Source organism: Coptis chinensis, chromosome 4 (genome assembly GCF_015680905.1).
Source record: "Coptis chinensis isolate HL-2020 chromosome 4, ASM1568090v1, whole genome shotgun sequence".
In the NCBI taxonomy this organism is placed as follows: Eukaryota; Viridiplantae; Streptophyta; class Magnoliopsida; order Ranunculales; family Ranunculaceae; genus Coptis; species Coptis chinensis.
The window spans coordinates 45,326,004-45,347,453 of NC_141459.1; the positions used below are offsets into that span (position 1 = coordinate 45,326,004).

Below are 21,450 nucleotides of genomic sequence, written 5' to 3' on the forward strand. Positions count from 1 at the left end.
TGAAAGCCGCATGTACCGCCAACGCGTTCGTTGGTCTTTTCAAGAGCGAACGTGTTAGGTCGGTTTTACGTGAGCGGCGAGCGGCGGTTGGAAAGCCACTGCGGCAAATGATTCCTTGAGGCCGCTTTTCCATGTCCAAGAGTTACATTTTGAACGGCTTAAGAAGGAGTTTGTAGGTTTCCTCCCTGCCAGAGTGAGTTGGAAGAGTGAATCGAGATCACCCTTCTTCGCGCCTCATTGTGGTAACGTCTTCGTTCGCTAACGTGCGTCTGTCGCTTGAAGCTTCTTATGGAGTCCGGTTCGAGGGAGAAAACCAATCGAGTGGGCCGCGTCCTTCAAGCTTTGGCGGAAAGAGCCCGCGATCGGAGATGGTCGAACTCTCGGGCTACCTGTAGTGCAAGGCTTTGAGCATATCGTGCTATATATGTTGGGCTGGGCATGTAACGACCGTCATATGATGGAAAACGATGGTTCGACAAAGTCCGGAGGGAGACCTTGTGAAGGACCGGCAAGAAATGGAGAGAGGGCGATAGGTTTTCAACATTTTCTCGCGACTATTTGGTGGAATCTTTCTTGACCGCGATTCTTGTCGAGCCTTTGATTTAGCTCGGTGATTTGTTGGTCGACGTTGATAACGCGTACGTCATCCGCGCCGCCAGTAGTGGGCTTTGTGTATCTACTTGTGCACATAAGGTGACGTTTTTTTGCCCGAGTTCGGGCAATTTGTTCGCTCATGGTTCCTAGCGGGCCGCCAAAAGTTCAATTGAGCGAGGCTTACCATGCTTCGTGGGCTTGAGAATCTTTTTGGTTTGGTTTTTTTAATGATTAGTGTAAAAGGTGGTTTGGCTTCTCAAGTAATCGAGACCTGACGGCGCTCAATGTAAAGGTGTGATGTGTTATTCTCTACAAACGTCTTTGGGGACCGATATGAATAAATGGGTGAGACCGAAGTTCGCTTTTGAGCTAATCGCCACGATCTTACTCTGGCTTTGGTAGAGAATCGTCCGGGCGAGTTCATGGAGTGGTATTTTATAGAGATCCGGAGTGTATCCTCACCCTCCACGAGAGGATATCACCAACGTGGGGTGTGGATCATGGGAGCATGTGAGAAATATCTACATAGGTCTTTGTGATGATGAGGAGGAGCAACCAGGCCGTAGTCATGTGGCGGATCGTCGGGGATTAGTGCGAGTACTCCGTCGGTCATGATTGCTTATGGATAGAGTATGTGTCGCGATGTAGTTAAATGTGATGGTGCGATCCGTCTTGTGGCGTTGTTGGCCGTGGATGCGATTACGATATCGCAGTGTCGGTGCCTTAGTTCCACTATGCTAAAAAGCGGCGATAGAGAATATCATATCCTCCCTACAATCATCACAAAAAATAGACCAAAAGTCACGTAAAAAAAAAATATTATAGTACTATTGCGAGTATTATAGGTGGGAGTCGGAATTTTTAAAATAGTTAAGATTTCATAGATGACTCATGGATCTTTGTACTAAGGTCTAAAATATTGCCAATATATATATTTTTCTGGGTACTTTCGATATGGAAATATTGATATATCTCCACGAAGAATATTGTAGGTTTTTCGACCGATATATATCCCATTTTCCGATTTATATATTATATATCGATATATATTGTTTGATTGTTTGACCTGACTTTTTGATTGTTTGACCGATATTTACGATATATATCGGCAATAATTATGATATATAGTGATAATTTGACCGGTTCACCAAAAAGATATATATCTCTAATATTTTCCGATATATCTCGATTTTTTTGGGTAAAAGCGATATATATAACCCGATATGGAAATTTTCTACCTTGCTTTGTACACCAACCAAAATTTCCTATTGTCTAATCTTTGCCAAAAAAAATTTTTTAATATGTATATTTAATTGATGCTTAAAAAAGAGAATAATATGTTTTAAAACTCCAACCAAAATATCTCATCTCTTTCTTTCCTAGATTAGTATGCAAGAAAATAGTCTAGAGAACTAATTTCAGGCCAAAATCACGGTCTAAGCTAGCTAGAACAATCTTTTTCAAAATCACTCATAGAGACAATTTTCTCGGTGAAAATAACATTTAAAGACAAATAGCCTCGGATTATTTGAAATAATTTTTCCCAATTATACTATTTATACGTTTTGGAACTTATGTTGATATATAAACAATGATTGTTCAGATCAAATATGTGAACATACCCTCATATACTCATATGTTGAGGTATGACTCAATAGGTGTAACTATTGATCATACATTATTTGATAGGGAAAAAATGTTGAGGTATGACTTCGATAGGTGTTATTATTGATCAATGATCATACATTATGTTGATATATGAATAGTGATTGACCATAACTCATATTGAAGTATGAACTTTGTTGATGTATGAATAGTGATTGTTCATACCCCAAATAGATCATTATTCATACTAGTATAGAACGAAATATCCCAGTATTATTGGGATATATCCACCCCCAAATCTTGATATATATCATCAAAATATATCGCTCTCGTGTTGATATTCTACATGTGGGCATATGTTAAAATACATAAAATATCATAAATATCTCAACTTTCTTCTATTAAATAATGGACTTAAATCATTAATGGGATTATATTTGCTTTTTAATTTCAATTCTAGATTCAAATATTCTTAATTTCCGTTGATTGTGAACAAAAGGATATGTTATAACCTATCTAAATGTAGAAACAAAATATTCTTAATTCTTATTTAATTTTCTTTAAATTAGATTGATTCATAAAAGGAGATTCAAAAAAAGAAAAGGAAATTGCAAGAAGAAAAGGAAAAAAACTAAGAAGGAAATGAAATTGATGATTGAGTTTTTTTTTTTATAAAGAAAAATATAAATATTATATTTGATTGGGTCAAAATTGGAATTATAGGGCTTAAAAAAAATTAGTATACATTCATCAGATCTAGATCCAAAGAAAAAGAACAAAAAGAGAGAAGATGGAACATCAAATTTGTTAAGCAACTACCTTAATCATCTAAACAAACTCTCTCATACAAAAGTTTTAGTATATATATATCACGATATTTTCAAATTATCAATATATCAATACAATATCGTGATATTTGATGATATCTCGTGGATTACAATTTTGACCTTTGAAATGATCAAATTCGTATTCTAGATATATTTATATATTTTGCTCAAATTTTGATATATATCACGATATTTTGTATTATGATTTATATTCTAATATGTATTCTTACTGATCATATATTATATTGAGGTATGAACAATTATTGTTTATACTCCAATAAGTGTTCTTACTGATTATATATTATGTTGAGGTATGAACAATTATTGTTTTATCTTTCAATAGGTGTTTTTCTTTTATCATATATTATGTTGTGGTATAACAATTATTATTTATCTTTCCAAATAGATATTAACAATGATTGTTCATACTATATATACGGGGTCATTTCAATTAGGGGCATTGTTTTTATTATTTGGAGTCAAGAGTATACTTGACCTTTTAACTACTCAAGCCGTTTTTATTTCAGTGTCCATAGCATACTTGACAACTTTGCATCTATCTGGTTCTTGTGAGTAATTAACAAAACATGATTTTGAATGTGATTTTTTTGTCCCAGAGCTGATTAATATGTGGCTCGCTAGAAAACAAATAAATTGCTTTTTCGAAATCTATATTCTATAGCGAGGAAAGGTACGTATATAGAGCCCAAGAACGACAAGTCGACAAATATAACTGAATAAGTGGGAAAGTCCTCCAGGGACATTTCAACAACCGACGTTCGCACGTTTAGCTTAAAAAACTTTTCCCTAACAGACTAACAGAAACTATAATTACTCTCTTTATTAAGAATTAGTTCGCGGATGTACAATTTTTTTTTCTTTGTATGTAATATGAACCGATTTATTCCTCATGAAATTATACTCCTTTTGTAATTTGCTGTCATCTCAAACGCATTGGACACGATGATACTTACTTTTGATAAGCAGAACCTTTTGAGCTTTCGACAGCCAATCATCCATGTCGATAATGAGACGCAAACTGCTAATTAGCTGGAATCGAGTATAATTCATTTCTTAGTATAATTTATCTTTTATCAACTTCTTAGAATTTTCATGAACAATTACCCTTTGTGGCAAAAGAAGACGAAGAAAAGTTAGAATTCGGATTACGTAAGGTCGCAGCTGACGCACTTTGAACTCTCCATACGATTACTTTATATTTTTTTGGTCTTAGGTTCACGGTTCACGTGTGATTCTGGAGAGGAAAGCCCGTGTAACAAATTTCCTATTGACCTTTTTTATCCATAATCAATATTCATTTTAAAAAAATGCATTAGCTAGTAACTATAATAAGCTACAGATGGCTACAAGCCTACAACATAAATCGACATCACTAAAGTTGTGATAGGGAAAGAAGCAATTAATTAGGTCCAGTCATTCAGGGATAATATTGAATTAGGGATACACTGGAAGTTCACGCAATCACTCTTGCACGTACAGCTTTCTCCTCTCATTTTCACACAAAAACACTACCATATGTCCATATGTAGTTACATGTTTGTATCATTGGCGTGACAAATACCGAATTTGTAAATGTTGTCAACTTGATTACTCAATTCACCATTACCATAATAAGTTTACCTTCACTCCTTCAGCATGGGTCAAAACATAAAAATTCAACAGAATATTTCTGCTTCTGGTTCACCCGATATTGATATGTAACTGATAATAATAGACCACGCTATTACATTTTCAATTCACCTTTATATATATATATATATATACAGTTATACACTTAACATTTCTCGAGAATCCAGTATTTCTGTTGACATGTATAAAGCGTTAAGTTCTCGACTCTCGACCACCACTCAGGTATATACTAATAACATTGACCATAAGTCCAATATTACATGAAGCTAGGCGAGACTGATGCACACACTTGTGTGCAGGTACAATATAATTCAAAAAGTTTGGATATATTAGTTGGTACCAGTTCGATAACTGTTATGACATCTATGTCATATTAACTGGGTAGAATGTGACTTGAAATGGAACTGAGTGAGGGATTGGAATAAAAAGTTGTACAGGTATAGAGCTGAGAAATGAATGGTCACGTTTTGATGCATAAAAGATTGGAATAGGAGTCGTCGTCTTATCCGTGTACCTAACCATTAAGAGGAGGTTCGAACAAGAACAAGATAATATGAAAAATTGAAAATGGGCCATAGTTAATTTACGGCGTTTTATGATACAATAATTGATGAAGCCCAGTCGAAGTTTACTAAAGTTGGGCCACTGATCGTACAATTATGGCAACTTGGGCCCGAAGCGCGGGTATAGATGTTAGTGTACATGACTACGCCTCCCGACTACCGCCTAATATTTTTTAGAACACTGTGTACATGACTATGACCAGATTCTACGTTTGGGAGTTTGCAGATTATTAGTCTAAGGCCTTAAGAGCAACTCTAGGTGGAGGCATCAAGTGTCAATTTATCTTAACCATTCTGAATTTCAACAAAACCATCTCTAAGTGGAGATAAATATAGAGGCATTAAGTGTCCAGCCGCATCCAAGGAGGCAAATTCTTATTTTGGATATGGATGTGGCATGGCACTCCCCACTTTCACATGAGTGTTTTTTTTGGGCAACTCTCCCCACAAACAAAACGATGTTTTAATAATTTAAAAACTAACTTGGGATCCACTTTTAAAAAAAAAAATATTTAAAATAAAATTGAGTCTTACTATTATTTTATATTGCTTCTACCCTCTAGAGTTGGTTATTGTTTGAGGATGTTTGCCCTCAAATTTTAGTCTTAAACATGACAATTGATGCATTCATCACCTAGAAATGCTCTCAGACTTAACAGTTCAAGTTCAATGTGAGAACCGAGTACAACTGTACAAGTATTAAAAAGTCTGATTAGCTTCTCATATCAATCTTTATCCACTTCACACTTTGGCTCGAGTTCTGGGATAACCTGGGTCGAGCTCATTTCGCAAGTTTGGAACTTTGGATTGACCACTTTAGAGATGTCCCATATTTTCAAGTGCTAGTTATAAAAATGCTGTTCTTCTCCAAAAAATTGGAAGAAACAGAATAACTTGCCTTCGAACAACGGAGACACGGGTTTCAATTGAATATTCAAACTAAAAAACTTTTGTAAGGACAAACAATTGGATAAAATTATTGCATCGAATATATATTCCTCTTGAATTAGTACTTGGGGAGAGAACACTCCTTTGGCAGATTGTTGTTGAATCTCTTGTTATCTTGGCAGTAGTCGTAGATAACATGGTACTTCCTAACCCATTTGAACAACTTTCGCTGTGGTCCAGTTAGTGTGCTAAATCTGTCTTTGTTCCACCAATTGGTATCACTATCCGCCCTACAAAACCTTGCATTACCTCTCCAAATACAAGCATCAACCTTGTGATTCCTAAATGAGGCTATAAAGGGACCTTTGGACCAATCAATCTTGTCTTTTCCACCGTTCGTAGCCCAGCTGTCCCCGTTCCACAGGCTGATTTTGATACTCATTGGTTGCCATCTTGGAAAAGCCACTCCCTTTGTCTGCATGGTTTCTGTATACTCTAATTGGAACCCAATCCACCATAAATCTGAACACACAGAAAAATCATCAGGTTATGATATGTACCAGTTTACTTGTATGTCCGCCACATGTACAATTTTCTGGTACAGAACATAACGTTTGATAAACTAGACTTACACAATTTGATGAAGGTTCCATAGGATTGTGTAAGTATGGAAGTCCAGTGTTGGATCAAACCATAAATTTATCCTCTCTTCTCTGTTATCAAATCCATCAGCAAACACGTTTGTTTGAAGAATATATGGCTTCCCGGCCACATTGCCAAGAAATTCAAAATCTATTTCATCTCTGTTTGGTTGATCAGAGGTTAACTGCATCGCATATGACCGGAAAATGTATATAACCGTCAGCCGGGCAAATATCTCAAAAATGTTTATATTTTTCTAGTCCGAAAACAATGCATCAGCAGACAAGTAAACACAGGAAACATAATCATAGTGTCAATCTTAATAATTTTCTAATGGATGCCAAGAAGAGCTAGGCACAAGAAATGGAAGGAGTACTCACATAATAGGCGACGACAGTGCCTGCTGAATGGCCTGGTACAAGTTTGATCTGCATATCGATTTCCCCAAACAAGAACATCTCATTTGAAGCGAAACCAGCACCTATATCGAAAACAAGAAGAAATGCAATGCTTGTTCATTTATCAGTGTTAAAACTAAAATTCAAGCATGAAATGTAAGTAGTATAAGAAAAAAATTCTCCCCACCATTGTGCATTCAGTCATCAATTTTACAAAGAGGATGTATTTGTGCACGAAATTCATAATATGAAAATGACAAATTTGAACTTTTATTTTTAGCATGTACCAATGTACCATGAACATTAATTTCAGTAATACGGTTTAGAATAACGAAAGACAACTAAATGATCAGATTCTCTTCGTTCTTCCATGATACCTGACTCTTCATCAAGCTTTAAGCTTCTCTCGTGCCCATCGGCTGAAGTGTTTATATGAGTAGGGGCCCATGTTACGAAGAAATCCTTGTTGAAGTCCCCACGGATACAACAGAAGAATATGAAACCTGTATGAAATTCGCTATTAGAAAACCAATAATGACAATGACCTCGTTATTCCTGATCATGGTTCCTATGTTATTATTTGAATTAATCCTACATATAAGTACTGAGAGAGATGGAGTAGTTGCGGTTTATATAATGATTGCATGCTGAGTCTATTGAAGATTGTAAAGAGAAGCAAGGAAGGTTTGCTGAAGAATGCCTTTAGAAGGAAGCAAAGGAATGTTGGGGTGGTAGACTCTGGATATTGTAGTTTAGATTGCCGTCCTTCTCAGGATGATTCCAAAACTCTTCCTCTTGCGTTGTTATATCATTATAAAAAAAAAAGTTTGGAAGGATTTTCAAATGGCTGCCATAATTCTTAATAATCAACACTCAATAACTATGAGTCGATCAAGCTTAGAAACTAAGTTTAGTTTTCATTTGGAGTGTCTTAGGGATTAGTAACTGGAGAAGTCAGCCATATATGTTGACTCATCTGCATAATGTATCAAACTTCGATCATGAGTAAGCAAGCATCTCACTTTCCGTCACTATTAGCACATGATTACTTAGTGACGTAACTTAATGACGAACATACACTCTCTTGTGGTTCTCGTTGTAAACAGTCTGTGTCTTGATGTTTCAACCTATAAATTGTCACTTAAAGCATCCCCAGTCGGGAAAAACAGCAGGGATCCACATCTTCAAATGTTCCTTCAATTCCCAGGCACAAAATAGGCAGAGTAAAGGTTTGAGCCAATATAGTTCAACTTGCACCAAAACACATTGCCTAGCTATAGCTACCCATGCAAACATAGTTCTGGTTGAGAGGATCATTCCTAATTTAATTCAATCAACCATACATACTTAATATTCCAATCAAACACCATTCTCAGTTGTGCTCCCTTGACTATGTTGCTGTAGTTTATGTGACTCTGTTGCTGTAGTTTATGTGACACAATGTACGCTTTCTAAGGCGCTTTGTATAATGTAGCAACTTGAAGCAAGCTGTGTAAGCACATAGGCTTTCTCTTGAGGGTCCTTTCTACCGAAGAGCAAAAAGTTGAGAAAGCAAACAAAGATTTGGCTTCATTACTTTTTAGAATAATTTGGTCTGACAACCTTCCCCTTTTGACTGAATGTGGCTCGCTGTTTATGCTCTATCTTAAGTCTAATTGTAAAACGGCTAAAAGTACATTCCATGTTCAGACCAGCTTCATCTTAGGATAAACTCACATATTGGTGCCAGACGCCAGCAGAATCTCTTACATAATTGCTATTTGCTAGGAAGTAATTGATTGAGCAATCAATTTGAGAAACAACATAGTAAAAATCTTCGATCTTTTTTCCTTGATGGCTTATAAGATGAAAGAAAACCACATAAGAATGCAAGAAAGAGAAACAACTTCCCCCTAGAGATTGAGAGATACTGAAAACAATTTTTACGGTGAATAAAGGCATGGTTTTTAGGACACTAGAACTTCGCTGGCAAACAAATTCAGCAGTCAGTACGATACCTATCTATTCTAGTTGTCGAACATTGTAGCTATAAATAACCCGACCTTCCAGACAAACACTCCGAGCCCCAGCTCACAGCCAATCAGTCTACACAGCCCACAACTTAGACGGAGAGGTTGATGGCAAGCTAACCAGAGAATCAGTATGTACCGTTAACATGGCCAATGTTCTATAACCAAGATCATCTTTTGGTCTGCTTCAATATTTTTGGTAGAATTATGTACCTGGGAATTCAAATCGAGTTAATCAACCCTATATGGAATTAACTTGTTCAAACTATCTTCACCACTTACCTTCCATATCTATCTAACAAAAAGCGGTGTGAGGCCTAAAAGGGCCCATCCGGCTACAAATCTTCCTCACAAAATATGACATGGCAAATCCAAATGATTTTGGGGTTTGTGTAATTTTCTTAAACCAAATCAACATCCACGCTGATCTATCTAAAAATTTTCAAAAAGTCAACAATTATTTAGAATTTATAAGCACTGGCAAATTTTATAAACTGTTGGGCCTCCAAATTTAACATGGTACTGCATATAGGGTTTGCCCAATTAATACTATTGGGCTTATGGATAATGACTAATTGGGCTGGTAGAGGAGATAGCACAGTGTCCAATTTATGTTAGATAGTGCTGATTGCGCATAGAGTTCATAAGTGCCGTACGGCACGGGCATACCCTAGTATGGTACATTATGCCTGATCTTACGATAGATTTAGATAGATTTACGTAAACATGAACTTAGTCAGTAACATCAGAAGTGTACAGCCCATGCTGGGATGACTTGTGAATCGGAAACATTGAGAAGTGAGAGCATATTCATCTTTTAGGCTGCATTTGGAATTCTGAACTTGTTGGACTGCTTTTGCTTCTATAATTCTTTCAGGCATGTTGACCATTATGTGCAAATCTTGCGCAAGAAGCTATTGTAATTTCTCTCATGGTTACAAATCTAAATGTCCCCACAGTTGGGGAGCAGGAATGTCATGTATATTTTGTCTTGGTATGCACGAGTGTCAGAGTTGCAAAAGTTACAATCAAAGTTTCAATAACAAAGTTTTGCTTTTAGTATTTACATGTAACAGAATTTGTGACAGTGAATACGTACAAATCATAATTTGGAGTCCAAAGTGAAAGGAGAGAGATATTCCACATTTCAACACCAAGAGAAGCTCTTTTTTCAACTTGGAGGATCACCAACAAGGACAATGGAGACGGTTTCTCAGAATGATTCAGTGGATCTAATTGAAAGCACATCGACGCACTCTCCTGCAACAATGAGGTCAGAGACAGTCAAAACATGTCAATGGCTTCAATCAGAAGGTCCTTCTACACACCCATGCAAAAACTGCAACACAACTGGAGTACACAGAAAAGCTAGCTATTCAAAGCATTGCTCTGTACCACATTACCTTCCCCCACCTTCCCCCACTAACCCAAATACTACACAGGTAAATGCATGGAAACGATTTTACTAGAAACACATTAACCTGTTATAGGCCTGGCTATCTTGTTGATACATCTGAGCAGCCTCAGGGTTCGCAGGACTAGCTGGATTTGGATCCATCAGAAGTGACTGCAACACATGAAGGTTGATACAACACACTTCACTTATTGATTGTAACTAAAGTGTAACATGAGGCGATGGACGACTTACCTGAACTGACGTCAAAATTGTACAGACACTGTGACAAGGTGACCACGCATCTTGAATGATGTCCATGCAAAGTGTGCCATCACGATAAACTGCAGGAGTCGTAAGAAAATAAAGACGCCAAACTTCCTAAAGAGGGCATCAAAAATGATAACAAAAGCACATTGAAGATCTAGTGGGCAACATAGTGATCAAAGTTCTCGGCCACATATAATTTGGTATAAGCTATTAAACATGCAATGGTAATTGCACGTAAGGAATCGGTTGAGTGCTGCTTGAAGATTCCATTAAATGATTTAAAGAAGTTTCTAATAAAAACTTGATCCAAGGATTAAATGGACATAATTGTTTTACAAATTATTACTAAATTTCGTTTTTAAAGTAGGAAGAGAAGTGAGGAAACCTGAAAAAGAGTTCTAATGCAAGTATAAATAGCGTATATCTCTTGATCATGATTTTCAGAGAACGTGCAGAATTTTGAAGGAAATGCACTGCATAATGTCATAATATGATATTATGGAGCATAAAGCCTCCGCTACCTTCTTTAAGTTTTCAAATGAAATTCATGCACACCTAGTTTGGTGATAAAATTCATTTTTATGTAATCATATTTACACCTAGATGGTTTGCTTAAGAAAACAAGTCGTCATACTAAGTCAAAATGTTCGCATCCTAACAAATCATATGGAGCACTCTGAGAAATATGGGTGGTTAGTAGTAGCTCATAAAGTAAAATAAGAAGCAAGTACCTCGAAGTGCAAGGTGAAGTAAACGAGTTAGTACTAAAGGTATCGATTGCGTAAATTTGTCTGCAGGACTTGTGGTCGAGAACAAACCTAAACACTTACTGATAAGTGGTCACTTCACATGCTAAAAGTTGAGTTTCTCTTAGTTGGTTAATATTTGCATCACAACTGTGAACAGCTCAAACTCTGTATGTTAAATCTTCACTAATGCCTCCACGCTTAACAATAACTAAAGATACACAAGGTTAAGCGTTTGAATTAACTTTGGCTTCACCATGTGGAGAAACTTCCCTAATGTCCTTTCCCCCACTGTTTTGACTCCCATTTTTCTTATTCCTTTTATGATAAACCTAAAAGGTCATGACTGTATTGAATAAGGAATGAATTATCAGGACAACGCTAACTCATGGAAATTTCGTAGTATAGGAAACTTAAAATGTAATGTCATGGAAACTTGGTGAGTGCACCTAGCCATCTACCTAGGTTTCATACATGTATAATTAACCACCTTGGAGATCACATACCAAATAACAAAACACATAGGGTAAAGTTCCTCCATCATAAGATGAGTTTCTGACTACAAGTCCACCACATTGCCGATGATTCACTCAGGACTAAAGGCGTCGCAACGACGCAATAATATTTACAAGTCATCAAAACATGATATGATGTAAACTTACAAAAGAACATACTTTGAGTTTTTGATTTGTGAAATCACACAGATTTATATACTTATTCGCGATTTTAAAAAGTTGAAAAACAAGTAAAGACACAAACTGAATCAGATCCATCCAGATGGTCTAACGAAAGTTGAATTTTGAGTGATCCTGCAATTGCCTAGCATGTTTTATATAGGAACTAGCAGATGAAAAAGCATCCTAAATTGTGTGGTATAGTAATGTACTAGATAACTTAACAGAAGAACATTATATGAAGACACAAGAGTGAAGTAGCATAATCGATAGTTCAAAGTAACAAGGAACCAAAACTTAAGGCAATCGATAGTTAAAGCTTAAAACTAACCATTGGGATGAAAAATTTCAGAAGTAAATCGAACACGAGGCGGTTTTTCGGGATAATTATCTCCAAAAATCAATCTTAATCCGAACACGCCACCTGAATTATAGAATTATAGACTAAGACGGATTAAATTTAAGCTTTGTATATAATTGGCAAAAGCAGTAGATGTGTTACCTTCCCAGGGTGTTTCGTCTGGACCAAATATGGTTGCACTCCACACGAACAGATTCTCGTCTGATAATGGACTCGCGCTGCATCCCTGATACATGCAAAATTATATTTATTATATTTTTTTACTACTGATTTTGAATTCTGAGTAGAGAACATAACATAAAATTGACCTCTGGAGGCTCGTTTACAATTGATTTGAGATCAGACATAAGACGAAGCTGGGAAGAGGACGATGCCATTATTTTCTCTACACAATTCTATCACTCACTTATTAGATTAGATCTGGAATTGGGAAGTGAAGGGTGTGCAAAGATAAGATATGGAGATTTTCCTATTTCGCGGGGTTTTGGATTCGTACAACCGCCTTTGCCAACCTGTAAAGCGCGCGATATATGACTGCCAACTGGATTATATAAATATATATATTGAAAATATTATATTTGGTCCCAAAAACGGAATCTCTCTTTCACAAATAAAGAAATTCTTTATTGAAAATAAAGGATTAGCCTCATTCTCCTATTTTGAAGCACCGAGATTTCTTTTTGTCATCAGAACTTGCCCCTCTCGTTTCTGTGAAACACATTCACTCTTTCTTTGGAACTCATCACACACACACTCATGGAGGACTATGTTCGGAAGCTAGCTCTATGGCACACAAAGACTTTCAAGCCCATCATGACGCACGAAGAACTAGAGCCCATTGTGTCGACTTTGGGTTTCTTTGGGTACCCACCAACCACCAACACAAGTGGCGCAGTTTGAAAGAGTATGGTTTTAACGGCGGAGCATGTGATCGTATATCCATTACTGAGAATGAGAATGAGACTGAAACTGAGACTATCCCTCTTCCCCGTCCAAGGTTACCTTACCCAAGGATAGACGGTCTGCATCAATACACGTATCGTGCCTTCTGCGATGCCGTTGCCTTTTACATCGGGGAACGTGAATTTCCCGATCACCTCCACGTGAGGTAATTTACTATTTTTATCACTTTCTTATTTGTGTTTTTTTTTTATTTGTTTAATTTTTTTTTTATTTATTTGCCCATGCTTATACCTCATATCATTCAAATTGTCTCTCTCTATTTGGGGCAAAAAGTCAATTTGATTGTTTATGTTGGTGATTATGTTGAGTAGTTGGGACGGATTCTTTAAAAATTCAATTTGATTGGAGACCTGAGGGTTCCAATCGGTGGGACCAGTCAATCTTAGGCTTACTCACCACGGAAAAGTACTTCAAAAGTGTACAGTTGTGGTTCTACCTTCTATGCAAGGAATCCAGCAATTTATTTTGTTTTTTTTTTTATTTTTGTTTCTTTTGGCAAATTGTTTTTAACTGAAAAGCAGATACATAATTACATACTTGCCACTGAAGCAGGCTACTTCTCCCCCAAACCAAAGTACCAAACCCTTTGCTGCCCTTCAATCCTTACCTTACTTAACCAGTGGCCAGAAATTTACTGAGTTCTGAATTTGTGATGGATTGAATTGTCGACAAAAAAAAAGGCTATAGCAATATAGGTTGTACTTTTTTTCATCATTTAATCTTTTTTAATATATCCTCTTTTATTGAGCTTCGTTAAAAAAGTTTTTTTTTTAAATAAAATAGAAATGAAAAAAGTCAGAGATGACGAATGGGAATCTTTCATCAAAAGCACAAGTCCTGGAGTCAAATAGGAAACACCAGCTATGTAGGTAGTAGGTGAACCTGTTTTGGTAGGTTAGTCTGGTACAGTGGTACCTGTACTGCATGCACGCATATGCCTATTCAAGGGGTGCTTGCTGGCCAGCATTCATGCTTGATGATAAGATATTTTTCTGCTGGTTTTAGTTTTTCCTTTTTAATTTTTCTGTTTTAATTTTATGATGTTTACCGCATGGCGCATGGTACCTTGATTCACGTGGAACATTTTATCTCTAAAAACTGGAGAACTGTAGCGGGCTCTTTTTTTTTCTTCTTCAATATTAAACCAAAAGCTAAAACATGCCCTTGTTTCAAGGCATAAAAACAGTAGATATAGTTCTCTTAGAAAATTTTGCATAAAAAAAAATCATGAAGTAGACTGGAAACATGACAACACACTCATCAGTCATCACAGGCACAAAAATACAAACTTATTAGGAACATAGGCTGTTAAGTGTGGTGTGTACATGGCCTGATGACGGCCACTTTGGGTATTAAGCACCTAGCCAACACCCAAGTCAAAATATATACTATAAAAGTTTCTCCTACAGAGCGAATTTTTGTTATAATTAAGCATAGTTAATTTCACACCGTAGTTTTTACTACAAATTTGTCTGAATAGAAAAGTAAGATGGGTCTAATTGACTAAACTTTTAGATTGTCCAGGTAGTCGTTGTTATGCCTTTTAGATTGTTGCGAACCGGGTTTAAACTTTAAAGTAACAGTTCACAAATACAAACTATATATAGGTGATCTAATGGAAAATACTTGATTTCATGCTATTAGGTTCGTGAAGTTAAGGCTATCTTGTTTGTGGAGCTCAATTGGGGCATTGTACAATATATGTGTTGCATTAAAATGATTTGGGATGAACTTTTATAATATTTTGTTGAGCAACAATGTTTGTTAATGATAACTAGCCAAAAACGTATATATGATCATCTCCAATGGTTAGGTTTATTGTGTTGTTCATACTTAATTGAGAGACAAATATATGAGAATGGGATGCTGTAGGTCTGTGTCAAAGGATTGCAGTCTTATAGCCTGGTTAACTCTGCACATATATTTCTTAAATATTGCATTATTGGTTTTAGTTAATATATTGAAATCAGAAGAATATCATCACTGTGGGATGAATACATGTAATGATCTATCACAGACTTACAATTATATGTTTATATAGACATATCTATCAAATTTCGTTCAGTGAAGTTGCTATTTTGATGCTTCTTAATGTACTTTACAGGGGAATGCCATTGCATCGCGTCCATGACAGACCCTTTTGATAAGAATTTCCGCTGCATGAGCAGAAGAAGACGTGCTTTTTTACGTTTATAGAGAAGGGACTCTTGATCAAGAAACAAAGACGCTTTACAGTAGCAGCAGCAACAACATCAATACCCCAACTGAAAATACTAGCATTGATTGCAGATTCAAGAGAGGCAACAACAAACTCTACAACCACAGCAAAGCAACAAGAACATCCTTCTCCATAGCAACACAGCCAAAATGAACATCGGTTCTCATGTCCCATTAAAAGATATCATAGTATGATATATGGTTGATCCATCTCATATATTCTTGGATAGGTTTTGAATTTTGCGTTATAGTTTTAACAGTTTTACCATCCAATTTTGTTATAGCTAGGTTCAACTCCATACACAGGGACATTTGTTCATTCGTATTTTACAGAGTTCAGTTGAATCTCCAGGCATTCAGCACCAAAATTCCATTGCAAAATGAATTCGGTAAGATTTTTAGTTTAGTTTGTACTCATCGTGGGCTATATCGTTCAGTTTAAATAGGTTTGACTAAATGGTTTGCTACAGGCTACAGCTTGCATCTCGTTACAGCATATTTTTCAGCCGAAAAATGCCCAGGCTTTTTACCCAAATTACTTCAGAGACTGAGCTAGATCTGTTACTTTCCCTGATTCAAAGCCTATTTATGTTAGCCTTCAAATACATTTCAGCCCTCCTTAAATGGCAATAGGAATGAGCTCAAAGCAAGTCATAGGAGGGGGTTTGATATTTGGCTGATATTGTAAGTTTGTAACACCAATTGAGCTTGAGCGGGTTGACTAGGACCTAAGCTCGACTTGTTTTACGAGTCCTAGCAAAAATCAAATCCCTCTTTTTTTTTGCATTGTGGTTAACATGTGGAGAAATAAGACTTCCATGTTTCCATTATACTGGAGCATCCCCAAGTGGAAAATGACAAATTCTCATGCTCTCGTACCTCCAATGCCAAATGAAAGTTGCGTATTAAACGAGCAAGTTGCGTATTAAACGAGCTGAGTTGTTAAAAAACACCGCGTTCGTGAGAGCTTTGAAGTTGTGGATTGCTATATACAGACTCCGAATCTCTCCGGGGTCGACCCTATTTTAAAAAATTCAAATAGAGGACATGTCCCCATATAATCTCTCATGACAGACTCACTTAGAGCGAAAACACCCAAATTTCAATTTTTGCCTTTTGACTCAAGTTTTGTATTTAATAAAATTTCAATCAAGTGACCAAGATGGCCACCAAGACAAGATAACTCCATACACAATTATTGTTCGTAATGATTCCAATATCAATTATTATGAGATCATTATGAAGACTACTTGTACAAAATGTGATTACAAAGTATTTATACAAACTCAGTCTATGAGGACGACCTCTTCCATTTATGGTTTATTTTAATAGTGAGTGTTGGGAAATAGTAGCCTTACGTTCAAGATGTCCCATGCCAACTAACTTCTTAAGACTCTGGCGCCCCAAACTGGAGCGACCTATATGAAACATTAGACAGTCCTAACTTGGTCGTCGCTTTAGTTATTTTGATAGACATTTTTCTCGTGACAAATTTTAGCTAACATCATAATTAATTGTAAATGTTATATGATCATTTATACCATCACAATGAGGTACCAATTGATTCACCGGACTTCACAAAATTCAAATGCATTTTCAGAGGGACACTACATAGATCAAACCAAATATTTTAACACCAACATGGTATGTATTATTTAATATACGCTTTGAAACTCACTTATTTGAATTAATATTTTCTTACTCATAGATTAATTAATACTTAAATTGATTTATAGGTATTTGATAGTCATCAATATTTGATTGATTGGACACAACATAAAGGAAATAAAGTGGGAGCTATTGTCATCACTGGGAAATCTCAAAATGCAACTGGTGGGAATGCTCCTAGACTTATTTTGATATGTGATTTGGTGGTGAATTGATTGATCTCATCAAAAAAGGTATAAGCAAATGGGAAAGACCGAACAAAAATATGAATTGTCCTTTTAAACTAACTTTGTCTGCATTGGATGGTTGGACTCAGTGTAGTCAAGGTGTTAAGACGCACCTAAGGCGCAACACCCTCTTTGTGCCTTAGGCACAAGGTGTGAGGCGTGGCGCACACCGGATTAAAATGAGGGGCGGAGTAACAAAAAAATATATATAACAAATAAAAAATAAAATAAATATTAAATATGACATGAATTATCATTGATTTGTTTAGCCAAACATTAAAATTAATTTTATGTAATTGTAAACATGAAACCATTGAGCAACACCCATAAAATCCACGAGTTATTTCCATACTATTGTAGTCATTTAAAATAAAAATCTAAAACAATAAGTAAATAGCAAAATAAAACTCGTATATCTCAATACAATTTAGCTCAACTTCAATAAACTAAAAAAGTGAATCAATCAAATTGAGCCAAAGGAGTTCTTTACGAAATAGAACACATGATTCAAAATTTGGAATCCCATAAAACTTCATTTAATCCATCTTTGTGTATTTTCTTAGTCCATACAACTTAACAAAAACTAGTCAAAATAAAACTTAGAGTGTACTCCAAGATGAAACCAATTAAATTTGTACAATTTCTTGTACCATACAACAATTGGATCGAGTGTGTAAAATGTGTCACGATAGCAAAAATTGTAAAAAAACATACAAACAAACTGTAAATGTTGATAAGGCGCGCGTCTTGTGCTCTTTGCGCCTCAACAAAAAACACAAAAAGGCGCATGCCTTATGTTAGCTCCTGCGCCTTGGTCAAGGCGAGGCACTAAAGTGTGTCTTCGCCTTTCAAAGCGCCTCTTTTGCCTTTGACTACCTTTGGTTGGATTGGATCGTCTTATAAAGAGAGGAGATTGTGTTGGTTTTGTATTAAGAACGGTTTATTATAACAAACTTTAAAAGAAAAGACGTTCAGATTAGGTTAAATTTGTTTGCATTGGATGGTTGGACTTTATCGTCTTATAAAGAGAGGAAATTGTATTGGTCATGCATTAAGAACAGTTTATTGGAACCAACTTTAAAAGAAAATACATTCATATTAGGCTAACTTTTGTCTGCATTGGATGGGTGGACCAAAATTCAATTTCACCAACCATTTCAAATACATACAATTCACTGCACTAACCTATTTTGCTTTTGGATAACTGATATGAACCGTTTAGTTGGTCAAAAATTGGTCAATTTTAGTAATTCACTAAAAATTTGGTCTACATTGGCTAACAAAATCTTGATTTTAATAGAATAATTAAAAACCATCGCTAACCATTGTTTATACACCTAAATGTTACATATTTATTTTATGGTTTCTCAATTATATTATAGGTGTACATATGAGTTAAGGGTTTAAGGTTTATGAGTAAGGTTTTGTACTTTTATAGAGATGTGAATGAAATTGAATTTGAACAACATTTTTATTTATTTTAAAATTGATTATTGAATTTTGGCTCACAAAATTATTGTTGGAATTTAAATACACAACTTAGTTTAGGGTTTATGGTTATAAACCGTTTAGTTGGTCAAAATTGGTTAATTTTTAGTAATTCACTAAAATTTGGTCCACAATGGTTGACACAATATTGATTTTAAGATAATAATTAAAAAAAAAACATTACTAACCATTGTTAGTACACCTAAAATGTTACATATTTATTTTATGGTTTTTCCCACTACACTATAGGTGTACATATAAGTTTAGAGTTTAAGATTTATGAACAAGGTTTTGTACTTTATAGAGATGTGATTAAAATTGAATTTGAACAACATTTTTTATTTAATTCAAAATTGATTATTGAATTTTGGCTCACAAAATTATTTTTGGAATTTAAATACACGACTCAGTTTTGGGTTTTTGGTTCAAAGCATATAGTGAAGGAAACTTTGATTCAAAAATTTTGGTCAATTGATTTGTAGAGGCTTATTTTTTTTTGTTTCATACGAAGTCTTGAATATGTTTTGAGTTTATAGTTTGAGGTATGAAATTTCTAGACCTGAATTTTAAATTTTAGTGAAATTTCGAACACAATATTTTGGTAATTTGGTTGGTATTCTTCATTTCATGTTCAATATAATATGAAAACGTGAATTGAATTGAAATTGGAGTTAGTGATAATACAAAACCAATTTGAAATTCAAAAAACAAAATTTGAATTGAAATTTCTTGCTCAAAATTTCAAATTTCAAATTGGATTTTAATTTTTAGTGAAATCTCAAATCCTGCCCAAATTTTGAATCTGAAATTTGAAATTGAACACGGAAAACGATATTTTTGGGCTAATATTTGACGTTCGTGTTGGCCTAATAGAGCTAACATTATGAACTTCAGTATGGGTAGTTTAAGCACCTATTAATCGGTGCATGAGCGCTATGCGGCACTCGACCGATCTGAACCAAAAAAAATTAGAGGTCTGAGCGGGTGCCACAAATCAGGTGCTTTGTTCCGCTTAATCGGCTGATTTCCAATAAATTGGCATAACAAAAACGCCGCTTAATGGTTCTACCCCAGTTTTGTATGTTTGTTTTTTAAATTCAACTCCACAAAAAAGCCCAAAATAGAAAAACCCACCTAATCCATATTAAAAGCGGATGGGGATCATGCATAATTAATCTCTCATCTAATGATAAACTCTCACAGTTCTCATGTTAGGAAGCGGGATCATGCAAAGGCTATGATATCAGTTTATTTTATGGGATAAAATTCCTGTGTCAATGATATTTATCATGCAGTATAAATTCATTAAGTGGCATGCTTAACGAAGGGGAACAAAATCAACAAACTAAGTTTGTCCAAATATTTGATAATTGGAAAAAGTGAACAAAATTATCTTGTCCAACAACTTGATATTTGATACATTAAACGGTTTACGAGCTATTCACTTGGTTGTATTAAGATTATGCGACATATGTTTTATAGATTAACTAAGACGATTAATTCTGATTAATTGTGATTAATAGGATTAATCGCTATAAGCTCTTTGAATGACTTGCTCCCGATTAGCACTTAAACTGCACAACTTTAGTAAGTTGGACCGAAATATTTTATCAAAATTTCAAATTTAAGTTTAAAACTTTAAACTAAAATTTTCAAATATCAAATGAAGAGATATGTGTTGATCTTACAGTAAGAATGGTTCAATTTAACTAACTTAAAAAGAGTAGATGTTCAAATTGGACTATTATATGCCTCCTTTTGTTGGTTAAAATAGAGGGTTACATAGACTTACCCCCCCATTACTAGTTGCCAATTAGTGTTACTCCCCATTTTCAAAAAATATTAGTGATATCCCCATTTGTAAAGATCCAACGGTTGATTTCTTCATCCTAAAAAAAAAAAAAAAAATCATCTCGTAGCCGTTGGATCTTGCAATTGGGGGTAAGTCTAACTAACCCAAAAATAGACCGTCTTATGCATAGATGAGATGTACCGGTCCTGCACTAGGAACAATTTAATTGCACTAACTTGAAAAATAAAAAATGTTCATATTAAGCTATATTTTTATGTCTTAATTGGTTGGACTGAACCATTTTGCACATAAACAAGATGTATAGGTCCAGCATAAGGATATTTAAGTTAGACTATCTTTTTATGTCTCTGTTGGTTGAATTGGAATGTCTTACACTTAAATTAGATTTTGCTGGTCCTGCATTAAGATCGGTTTAACTGAACTAACTTAAAGAGAAAAGACGTTCTAACTAGGC

At 35.3% G+C, this 21,450-nt stretch overlaps 3 protein-coding genes across 3 annotated transcripts; 1 reads left to right on the plus strand and 2 right to left on the minus strand.

Annotated features, from left to right (window-relative positions):
* Positions 1-6,153: 6,153 nt before the first annotated feature.
* Positions 6,154-7,745, minus strand: LOC147503668 (putative xyloglucan endotransglucosylase/hydrolase protein 10). The gene is given in 6 exon segments (XM_086556914.1): positions 6,154-6,599; positions 6,601-6,649; positions 6,760-6,953; positions 7,150-7,250; positions 7,545-7,646; positions 7,649-7,745. Coding segments are annotated over 6 exon segments (882 nt in total). The 5' UTR covers positions 7,731-7,745; the 3' UTR covers positions 6,154-6,245.
* Positions 7,746-10,185: 2,440 nt separating this feature from the next.
* On the minus strand, positions 10,186-13,143 carry LOC147503669 (ubiquitin-conjugating enzyme E2 1-like). The gene is made up of 6 exons (XM_086556915.1): positions 12,929-13,143; positions 12,762-12,846; positions 12,591-12,683; positions 10,825-10,913; positions 10,658-10,743; positions 10,186-10,436 (listed from the first exon to the last, which is right to left on the minus strand). Exons 1-6 carry the CDS (start codon positions 12,995-12,997, stop codon positions 10,409-10,411), a joined length of 450 nt encoding a protein of 149 aa, XP_086413041.1. The 5' UTR covers positions 12,998-13,143; the 3' UTR covers positions 10,186-10,408.
* A 108-nt stretch (positions 13,144-13,251) lies between these two features.
* On the plus strand, positions 13,252-17,683 carry LOC147503670 (tubulin-tyrosine ligase). Its single transcript, XM_086604927.1, is given in 3 exon segments — positions 13,252-13,547; positions 13,595-13,723; positions 17,537-17,683. Coding segments are annotated over 3 exon segments (447 nt in total). The 5' UTR covers positions 13,252-13,376.
* The last annotated feature ends 3,767 nt before the right edge of the window (positions 17,684-21,450 follow it).

Bases quoted from the DNA above. Each gene is read 5' to 3' on its own strand.
- LOC147503669 (XM_086556915.1), bottom strand. From the start codon at position 12,997: ATGGCATCGTCCTCTTCCCAGCTTCGTCTTATGTCTGATCTCAAATCA. The intron at 12,684-12,761 runs GTAACACATCTA...TCTATAATTCAG, and splicing joins AGACGAAACACCCTGGGAAG to GTGGCGTGTTCGGATTAAGA. The intron at 10,914-12,590 runs GTTAGTTTTAAG...CGACTCCTGCAG, and splicing joins TGAAATTTTTCATCCCAATG to TTTATCGTGATGGCACACTT.